Raw genomic sequence first — 11,569 nt, forward strand, 5'->3', positions numbered from 1 at the left:
TGAGATGAGTTTCATCACTCGAAGACTCTATTTGTGAGGTAAACGATAACTGAGGTGCTGCAATTACCAGGGCAGCCCGACCAAGCCCTTCATTAGAGGCAACATCACGATTTTTCCGAGCCTTGTACTCATTTCACCAGTCTGGGTACCCATGTAACTTGAAACAGGTTTCACAGGTATGTTTCATGCTCCCACAATGAGTACAACCTCCTCCTTTTGATTGGGTCTTGGCTCTGGCGTTGGTATTCAGTTTTCCAGCACCTGTAGAGCCATTTTTGGATAACTGCAGAGAGGGTGGTTGTTGTTGTCCTATCTTGACTCATTTTGATGCCATAACAGCTCCAGTCGTGTCTGTACCTCTGAGCATCACGACCTGTCGAATCTCCTCTCGTCGAACATGAGCATAGGCCTATTCTATGGTAGGAAAAGGACATATCTGTAGCACATCACTTCGAATCTTGTCCAGCCAATCGTCCAATCCATCAAGAAAGATATAGACTCTATCTTCTTGTAGGATTGTATTATATTTTTGTATATCAGTGGCACAATTCATCGGGTTAGGATGCCGAAAATCAATTTCTCTCCACAAGCCTTGAAGATCATTGTAATATTTTTCAATGGATCCTCCGACTTGTCTCATTTTAGTCACTCGTCTTTTTAGATCATATACTTGTGAAGTATTAGTTCCATCAAAGTAAGTAGTAGCAACAGAATCCCATACCATTTTTGCAGTTGGGAAGCGAATGAAATTACTGATCAAGGTCGGGTCCATAGAATTGATCAGCCACTCTTTGACAATTGCATTCTCAGTTCGCCATTGTCTGAAAGTCAAATCGGTAGGTTCAGGTTGTAGGAAATCACCATTGATATATCCCAATTTGTCTTTGCCCGAGATATACATCTCAACAACTTGGGACCAGAGGGCATAGTTGGTGCCATCCAACTTAATGCCGATTTGTGCAGCGGAAGTATCATAGGTCGGTAGGTGGGTTTGAGTTTGATTTTTGGTCAAGACTTCAGTCATTCTTGCCGTCAAATCTTCTAGGATAGAATCTGTGGAGCTGCCGCCAGTTTGTACCACATCATTTGGGTTCACCATGGCTGCAAATCAGTGTTTAGGGTTGGGTTTGGTTGTAGAGCAAGTCCTAGGATTATGCTCTGATACCATGTCAAAAATTCCTCATATATTTTTTTATATTTCTATACAGAGACGAGTATGGTTATATATCAATACAAAGAGAAAAATTAGAAGCTAAATTAGGTTATACACAAATTACGCCTATTATAATAGTTGACCCTTAATAGAAGAGATTCTAACAAATCTGGCCTACAATTTTCAATCACTGATAGCTCACGCCAACAATTCTGGCCATCAAGTATCAATAACATGTTAATTGATGATTGAATGGTCAACTAGAAGCAACTTATTGATCCATTTTTGATGAAAATTGGAAGCTAAGAACTACAATGAATTGAGATTTGATAGATCGATTGAGGTCCAACATTAACAACCCTTCAATTGTGAGGTACTACTTGCCAAATGCACAAGTTCACCCTTAAGTGGTTGACCTCTTTGGTCAATCATTGATCAATTAGTATACAAGAAACATAAAAAGGTCACTGCATAAGTGATCAATAATGGCTCTTGTTGATTTAAATTGAAAAGTTAAGAATGAAAATCCCTTTTTAATGATGAAAAAAACATATCAATTAAAATTGAAAACTTAAGATTGAAAAACTCTTTCGAATGATGAAAACTACATCAAATATAAGTTTTTATCATTGAAATAATCAATATTTCATTTGCATCTTTTGACGCATGGTCTTTGTAGAGCCAAATTTGGTTTGAAAGAATTTTTCTGGGTCTGGGTCTAGAACTAGAAGTGGTAGTTAATACCGCTACAAATGGGCTCGCTGCTTGAGAATTAGAGCAAGAAGCACTCTTAAGCGAGATAAGCCGCCTTGTTTTCCACAAGAGATCGAGGGATAGGTTTTCCCAAGCCTCCTCAAGGAGGGCGAGTCTCAATTCGAGATTGAGAGAGATCTCCTCTTTAGATTCTTAGGAAAGTACAGATTCACGCTTTGAATGTAAATCGTGAAATGAAAATGCAATATTATTTTCTTAAAAAGTCTTTTAAACAGTTCATTCTCTTTTATTCAAATAAACTTTGTTTTTAAAGACATTTATTCTTATTGATCACTACTTTGACTCAACCTTGTATAATCTTGAAAAAAACCTTTTTTTAATTTTCTCTTTAGTTCCATGACATTAAATTATGTGCCTTCTTTTTTATTGATCCACACAACCTTTTGTCCTATCGTACTTAAAAAGTTATAAATGTTGAATTTGAGATCTTTGTTTTGTTATTATTAAAATTTAAAGCCCGTTTAGCATTGCTTCTAGAATAAGTGTTTTTATTGGAAGTGTTTTATCTTACAACACTTCTATGAAAAACGCTTTTATGAGAATCTAGAAAGTGATTCTAATAGTGTTTTTGATAATATATCGCATAAGTATAAAAATGCTTTTAATGATAATAAATTATTGAAAATGACATTTATTAAAAAAATATATATTATAATAACAAAAAGCTTTTATTATAAAAAATATATAAGCATTTATATTGTTAAAAAAACTCAAAAAATTATTTTTATGAAAAAAAAAGTGAAAAAGAAATAGGAGAGTGAGAAGGAAGCGAAGAGTGAAAAAGAAATGGAGGATAGCAAGAAAGAATATTTTAGGAATATATGAAAATTTTTGAAGTGTTTTTTTGAAGAAACACCTTCCAAGTGCTTTTGTAAAAAACACTTCAAGTGTTTTTCTAAGAGTCTATTTGACAGTAATTGTAGAAAGCGTTTTTAGCCCTTTTAACACTTGAAAAATAAAATTTTTCGAGTGTTAGAAATACTAAAAATGCTTCCTATAATCACTATTGTGAAACCAAGGTTTGGTTAATCTCAATTTTGATGATAACAAAATAAGGTTTGAAACTAATGATTATATTTCAAGTGTGATTAGGTAAGAAGATTTCCAAAGTGACAATCACAAAGACAAAATCAAGCCAAAGAGAAATCAATAAGAAGAAGAAGACCTCAAAGAGAAATGTTTTTCTAGACCTAAGTTTTATAGAATTTCTTTATAAGGTTGTTGGTGTACTAAGTCTTTCATGCATTACATTATTAACTTATGCACCAAAATCATCCCAAAGTACTTTTGTTTTAAATCTTTTAAAATCAAATGATTTTATGTTTTAACTAAAATTTTGTGTCAAATGTTTTCCAAACTTATTTAAAAGGTTTTAAGTTAAAAATGATGGTTGTTGAGCCAAAAACAACTCAACTAGTTGAATCGGATGAGGAACCGATTGACCAGTTCAGCTCAACCGATCGAAGGGTGCAAAAAACTTTCTCTCTCTTCTAGAATGTTTGTTCAACCTGTTGAGGTTGAATCTTAACCAATCGAGGTTGAACTCCAACTGGTCGAGGTCCGATCCAGGTCTGGTCAAGAGGTGGTTAAGGTCCAACAATAACCTGCCAAACATTAAATGTTAATGGCTAGTCAATCGATCGACCCCTATCTCGATCGGTCGAACCTCCAATGACTAGTTTGGTTATTTTCTTCTATAAAAAGGTTTTAATCTTCATTGTTTCAAAAGTTTAACATTCCTAAACATTTCTTGAATATATTTGAGCCTTGAGAGAGTGTTTTTTAAGTGCACCATTCTTCTAAAACTTGCATATCTTACGCAACTTTCAATCATAGTTTTTCTTGTACAATTAAGCCTAAAGTTTTGTACTAGGATTTTGTGAGAATATTTCCTATCTTCATTTATAAATCTTTGAGAAGAAAAGCCTAAGTGTGTGATATCACTTAGGGATTCTCAAGTGTGGGGTATCACTTGAGGGGTTATTCAAGAGTGAGGTATTTCTTGAAGATTGTAAAAGGTGCTTAGAGCCAAAAGTCCAAAAGGGTGAATTAGAACCATAATTCAATTGTATTGCTAAAGGCTTGGTTTGAAAGCCTTGAATTAATGGAACTTCAAACTTGGGATTGAAGTTAGAGGAGAGTGGATGTAGGCCGGGTTGCACCAAACTATTATAAAAATCTTGTGTTTATATTATCTCTTCCGTACTCTTTTACTTTATATGCAAGTTTTTATATTGTTTTATTATATATTTGCATATAATTGTCTTTTGCATTCATATAATTTAAATTTGTAAAAATAGACCATCAAACTATTCACCTCCCCTCTAGGATGATTACTTTAGGTTAGATTAACCTAATTTTTCTAACAACTACCAAATACACTCTAAATTTTAAAAAGTGGTTTTCAAAATATTGTCAAACACCGATTTTTTTTACCTTAAAAACACTTTTAAGTGTTTTTAGAACTAAAGACACTTTTAAAAAGCACTATCAAATGAGCTATTAGGTCTAATCAAACCTTGGATTAATAAATGGATTGTTATCATGAAATATCACTAAAACTCGCTAATTTATCGACATTGTTTTCTTTTTTTTTTTTTTGGCGATTTTTAAAAAATTTCCCATAATATCTTTTTTAAAGCTGGAATTTATCCAATAATTATGTATTATATTTTTTTATTTTTTGTATTTATCATTAAAATTTTAATTTTTTAAAGTTACAAAAAAGAAACCACTTTATTTATAATTCTTTTACCATATTTATAAATTTAATTAAGCTTATTTTGAAAATTTTAAAAGGGATAAAATTAAAATTTAAGTTCCGTTTATTAACAATAAGGAAAAAATTGTGAAGAAATACTACTTACTCTTAATCATCTTTCACTTAGCTTAATAAGCTTATTAATGAATGAAAAATGTGATATAAATATGAAGAATGTGACTATGGTTAAAAAAACATGACTTAGATATGAAATATATATGACTAAAGCACTTGAGCATGAAAAATATGTTAATCTAAGTACAAAAAATATAAATAAGGTAGAAAAAAATATGATCAATGATACAAAGAATATGACTAAGATGTTAAGGTATAAAAATGTAAAAAGGATATTAAAATATGAAAAATATAACTAATTTAGGTACAAAAAATAGAATTAGGTATAAAGAAATAATTAATGTACAAAATATGACTAAGGAATAAATATAAGTAGGGTATGAAAAGTGCAACTATATACTAAAGTATGAAATTTGTAATTTAATTATGAAAAGTCTAACCAAAATATAAAATATATAATCAAAGTATAAATGAACAATTAATATCTATAAACTAAATAAATAATTTATTATCATTTAACATAAAACTTTTCTACACGTGTTAATTTTGATAAATGTCAATAAAATATATTTAATTAATTTTATCTTAGTCAATTGTTTTTTTATCAAGTTATAAAGTTATATTTGTTTTTTTTATAAAGTAATTGATCAATTAAAAAAGAATTATGAAAAATTTTAAATTTCCCTGTTATATGTAATTAAACTCATTTAAACTTTTTTTTCCATGTACATTTATTTTTAACCAACCTTTTATTTATTTATTTATTTTATATATATACATAGTGCCTTCAAGACTTGATTTCAAAATAAAATACATAAAAAAAAAAGTCATGAAAGCAAACTTTAGGATGACATGATGAAATCATGTTTTCAACATATAACTTCATAATAACACACTAAAATCTTATGTTGAAAAAATAATTTCATAAAAATCATATTTTCAAGAAGCAACTTCATAATAACATTAAAGTTATGTTGTGAACATATAACTTGATAAAGATGTATTCAAATCATGTTTTCAAGACAACTTCCGCAACATAATATTATAATAATTATCTTATCTAGAGTTAATTTGACATATGAAATGCATGTCATAATTCTCTCAATAATTTTAAAGCCAGCATATTTTACAAATAGTCTTTCCAATTCACTCGTACATTTGAAAAAAGATCCTAATAGAAAGAGCAATACCATCAAATGCAACCCATATATGGTGCATAAACTTGATCCAAGCACAGCATGCAACACTGTGTAACGAAGATCACAACTAAATCATCTTTCAGGTCTTATCGCCCGCTATGACTCCTAACCAGTGAGAACACACCAACGCCCACATTATCAGAATGACTGCTCGTTGTGAACACACTGCTCCTTGAACCTGACAATTGTCCACTGCTTTCATCAACACTGACAGTGTTGGAGTAACGTAACAGAGCTTCTGCGCCCTTTTCCTCACTCAGATGCCCACCATCCATTCCCACCTGCTCCGCGGTCTCCTGTAGCTGCAATGCAAACTCGAGGCCCCATACCACATCGCTCATTGATGGCCGTTCGATTCCACCACGAAGCAGGCAACTCACTGCAATCTCCCCAAATTTGTTCAGGCTCTCCGGAGCAATCTCGCCCTTCAGATGTGGATCAACGATCTGATCAAGGGTACCTTCTTCGAAGCAACACGGGCCCCACACGGCGAGAGATACACGATCATTGTCCTCCGACTTGATCACCGGTGGCCTTGCGCACAGTACTTCAAACAGCACCACCCCAAAGGAATACACGTCAGACTTCTCCGTCAACTGCTGCAGTCGGAAATACTCCGGATCCAAATACCCCAAAGTTCCCTTCACGACCGTGCTAACGTGGTTCCGGGACATGCCGGTGGGACCCACCTTGGACAATCCGAAATCGGAGACCTTGGCTACCCATTTTTCATCCAGTAGAATATTGGTGGTCTTCACGTCTCTGTGAATGATCATGTGGGTCGCGCCTGTATGAAGATAATGCAACCCCCGTGCTGCGCCAAGGCAAATCTGGAGCCTCTGCTTCCATTGCAAAGGAGGATTTGTTCCGTAGAGATGATCGCAGAGAGTGCCGTTGGCCATGTAATCATAAACGAGGATCATCTCGTGATCTTCGCTGCAGAAGCCAATAAGAGACACTAGATGAATGTGGCGAAGCATGGATAGCATCTCTATCTCCGTTTGAAACTCTCGGGCACCTTGTTTTGATTGAGGGTTCAACCGTTTGATTGCAACTGGGGCGGCTTTATCGTCGATGTATCCTTTGTAGACGTTGCCGAAACCTCCTACTCCGATGCGGAGGATGATATCAAAATTATTGGTCGCCTTCTTTAACTCCGAAAGGGTGAAGCGGCGACATAAATCTGACGGTAATGAAGAGGCTTTAGTCTTGGTGGATGTTGTTGTGTTAGATAGCGTGGTGCACGTTGACGTTTGGTAACTTTGGCCGATCTCCTTCGCTGTCTTCCGTCTCCGGAGGACAAAAAAACCTAGCATAGAGAGGAGAAAGACCCCACCAAGAACACTACCGGCAATGGCAATTGTCGATCTTTTACTTTTCTGCCGAGACTCTGTTGGATGAGAAGATGGCTTGGTGGGAGCAGAGTTGGTAATAGCTTTTGGCTCCGGGTTAGGTCCGGCAAGGTTGCCTGAGGCGCTGCTCAACTTGAAAAGTTCGAGCCCATTTAGGATGGCATCAGAGTAAGCAGTTCTGGCGTCAGCGTTAGGGTGGAGATCGATATACAGCTTGTGCATACCCTGGCTCCCATTCTGCAAAATGACGACATAGTCTCGGAACAATGCACGACCATTTCCACCACTCCAAGTAATGACATCTGCTTCAGTCTCAGCCGTTTGTTGATTGATAAATATATGGAATTCCCTATCTTGCTTCTTTGTTATGCGGGATGAGACCTCACAGAAGTGAAGTCTAATAAGATAATTGAAACCTAAATATGTTGGTAATGTCCACGTTAGATTGATCTGGATGTTGAGAGTTTTAGACGGACCCATAGTTCTGGCTGTCTGATAAACTAGCTCTGGAGCCGAATAGTTAGGGAACTTGTCAGAGTACTGGATTGGGTTGGAGGTGTTTACAGGATCTGCGCCTCTGTAACCTAAGTATTCAATGTCTTCTGACCAAGTCCGGAACATTCCAGTGTCGTTCATGGGCGAAATGTGCTGTCCTCCCATGTTTAACCTGTAAACCGTCTCCAAGGCAAGGGCTTCATCTATGGGCATACTTGATGATTGACCAATGATGGGGACCCATATATCATCACTACCACTGTAGTAGAGATAGTCTGGCATAGAGACAATTTCAATACCGTTGATGAAGGCATAACCATCTGAAGTTTCTGAAGATGGAATGAAAGTTATATTTAACAGCTGATCTTCTGCTAAGTTGATGCAGAATTCTTTGGAGAAGGCCTCTAAGCCCAGAGATTGAGCAGTAAGGGAAGCACTGAAGTTGCTAAGGAAGGTGTACGTACTGACTGTGACAGAGAAGAAGGTTTTGGAGCCGTCGAATTCTCCGTACAAAACTGGATAGAAGTGCAAGCGAATAAACTTGGGACCAGGAGGAACAGGATCAAATACGTAAGTGAACGGTGATCGAAATATCCGAGCAGTCATGTAGGGAGTTCTGTCAATAGAGGGGGCTTGTTGACGTGCTTCAGAGATAAACGATGCATTCTGGAGTTGTTTTGGTGCCGATGTGAAATTAGATTGCTCGTCTCCCTGCCATAGCCGGGAATCCAAAGCCATAGTTACACCTGGTGAGCCACAGTTGAGGGTAACGTTGTAGGAAGGTTCATAACCAGAGATGTGGACAGCGAGAAAACGAAGGAAGAAGAGAAAGAGGTAGATTGGAGGAGGGATAAAGAGTCTGCTGTTCATGCTCTTAACAAGGCAAGAAACTAATTGAACGTCGATGAGAAATACCAGGCGGAGATGTTTCTCTTGCCCCTCTGAACAATAGCACAGTTGATCATGATTGACGCGTTTGAACAGCAATGTAAAAAGAAAAATGATTTCTTTTTTTCCCTGAAATCTTTTTGTCTGTTTTTGAATAAAATTCAAATGAATTTGCCTAGTCTTTCCCGTGAATTGGGCTGCGTGGTGGAGACGTCATTGAGCTTGTCCGAAGAATCAACTTTTGCCACAATAATTTTGCAGAGCTGTGGGATCAGGGATTGCAACATCAGAAACCGTGGCCTGAGCTGCAGTAGTAGTAATCCTAATCGTCCCCAAATCTAATGTTTCTCCAGCCGAGCTTTTCAACAAGATTCAATAACAAAGAGTTCTTTGATCTTGATCACATGTCTCAGAATCTTTATAAGGGATTGGTTTTAATCTATGATTATTTTTTAATGAAGAATGATCACGCAATAAATTTTTAAATATGAAAACAGGGTTTAATATTACTTATTGGTACGTGAAGATATGAACCTGGATCATGATTTTAGCAACATTCATGATCATACGTAGGGCATCAAATTAAAGTATCCACACAAATCTCATCTATTTTTTCTAAGCTATTACTCTTTAGTTTGTCCATATATACTTAATTTATTTAATAATTTAAATTTAAATTATTTACTTTAATTTATTAAATTGGTTTACTAAATGGCCACTTAATATAAAACTATGTTTAAAAAATGCTTCTAACAAATTGCAAGTTGCTTGGAGCTTTAAGCTCGGATGAAAAAGTTTAGAAGTGAGGGTCAAAAGATGCTGGGACATAAAATCAAGACAAAAACTAGATAATGAAACTCCTAGTCACTAGCCTGGGCCCTGGGGTGATGGTATGTAGGGGGATGTAGGGATAGAGAATCAAGACAAAACTAGATAGTCAAGCTCCTCACTACCAGCATTTGATGTTTTCCTAAATAACTTCTTTTTTTAATTTATAAACTACATTTATTAGTAATTTTGAAAAATGCATCATCAAACATTTTTCATACGATTCCTCACGTGCATAATTAGAAGACATTGCGGGCCCTTTGCTGGGATTATGAACAGGACCTTGCTTACAATTTAGTACAATAATGCAATGGCCGTTGTGGCTCCAAAATTAATCATTCATCATTCATGTGGTTGGCCAGCCACCAGTCTTTGTATTTACTTTATTATCTTTAATTTTGTTTCTTCATGACATACTTCCTCAAATATACCGAGAATGAAATGGATTCAATGTAAATATATGCCCCCTATGTTCTTAATCACCTTCCTCGATTTATTCGTTGGAAAAAGCAGATTTTTAGTCTACTTCGCTACATTGATGCATACATTACTGATATCAGAAATTGGGAAATTCGAAAATAAATCCTGTGGAAAAAACACACACAGCTTGAACTGGAAATTGATAAAAGAGACGGAAAGCATGACACAGGAATAAGAAACACTTAAGCATACATGGAGAAGGCTATGGGAACTGTATGCTTCACCCAGCCCTCGTACCGTTGCTTCTTCTTAACCAACATTTGGTGTTGGCTTTTAACATTCATATACCTGCTCGGCACCGGTCATAAATTTGACACGGATCTTTTGGATTACCGTTCCTGCGGGGCAGGCAATCTGCAGCCTTTGTTTTGTCACAAAAGGGTTTATCTGCCATTAGAGCAAGGCTGATGTCGATTCGTTTGTTTAGAAGAATTCTTCTGCTCTCATGGGAATCTAACTGGAATTCCTCATTTTGGTCGAGACATTCTGCAACGGTGCCAGTGCAACCTAAGGTGGAGATGTTGACGGACGACTCTAGTGGTTCAGCTTCACTTCGAGTTCTAATACAGAGGAGTATCACAATGAACGCTGGAACTATGAAATGGTAGCTCCGGTGCTTCATTTTTCTCCCCTCTCTAAGAGTGACTTCTTTTTTTATAGAAAATTGTAGACTGAAGAGCCACTGACTTAAAGGGTACGAGTGGAAGACCAAGACAGCCGTCCCTACCAAGGACAATTAAAATTGGGGCCCATATGAGAGGGTAAAACCACTGATTTTGGGAGAGCTGGCAGGATTGATCATTGAAAACCCTCACGGGATGCTGAATGAATAATGTCAAGTGGGATAATCCAATCTTGACGTCGGTTTACTAGGTCCATCATGCCTAGCTAAGATACCTACTGTGATTATCACAATTGCAATGTAGTGTGAATCAACTTGCATAAAATGGTTAGTCACCTCATATTTTGCAACCCCAAATACCATAATTCAATGAACTTCTCATTTTGGTGCCTCTGGAGTCTGGACCACCACATATGGCTGGTTTTATATTATGAACATTTTGCATCAGAGGCATCGGATGATAATAATAAGTTTGTCCTCTTTTGCCTTGTGCTGCAATAGGACATCTCTTGATTACATATGTTTGGTGAGTGGCCAGGGAAAAATTTAATAATGAACGATTCAATGCACAAGTTTCTTTCATTTTCACTCACATATCAATTGATTTTTAAGAGAGTAGTTTTATAATAGAGAATGATCAGGCAAGTTTTTTTAATATGCACTACTCGTTAATTTTTTGGTACGGGAATATGTGAACACATCTCCATGCTTGGATCATGATTTTAACATTGTGGTCATACTTGGGTGTATGATATGATAGTACGCTCACAAATCCGATCATGTGATCAATCTATCTTTAGTTCGTTCATGTATATCAAGCTTACTTTCTATACATTTGCTTATTGTAACACCCTAACCTCAAGTTTAAGTAAATGTATAATTTAATTATTTTAAAAAAATAAAATTTTGGGTTATGTAAATTCAATGGAGCTTTATAATTTT

At 35.8% G+C, this 11,569-nt stretch overlaps 1 protein-coding gene across 1 annotated transcript; it reads right to left on the minus strand.

Annotated features, from left to right (window-relative positions):
- Positions 1-5,833: 5,833 nt before the first annotated feature.
- Positions 5,834-9,084, minus strand: LOC100241313 (receptor-like protein kinase FERONIA). The gene has a single exon (XM_010662275.3). It carries the CDS (start codon positions 8,677-8,679, stop codon positions 6,049-6,051), a length of 2,631 nt encoding a protein of 876 aa, XP_010660577.1. The 5' UTR covers positions 8,680-9,084; the 3' UTR covers positions 5,834-6,048.
- Between the last annotated feature and the right edge of the window lie 2,485 nt (positions 9,085-11,569).

This window comes from Vitis vinifera, chromosome 14, assembly GCF_030704535.1.
Source record: "Vitis vinifera cultivar Pinot Noir 40024 chromosome 14, ASM3070453v1".
Lineage (NCBI taxonomy): Eukaryota > Viridiplantae > Streptophyta > Magnoliopsida > Vitales > Vitaceae > Vitis > Vitis vinifera.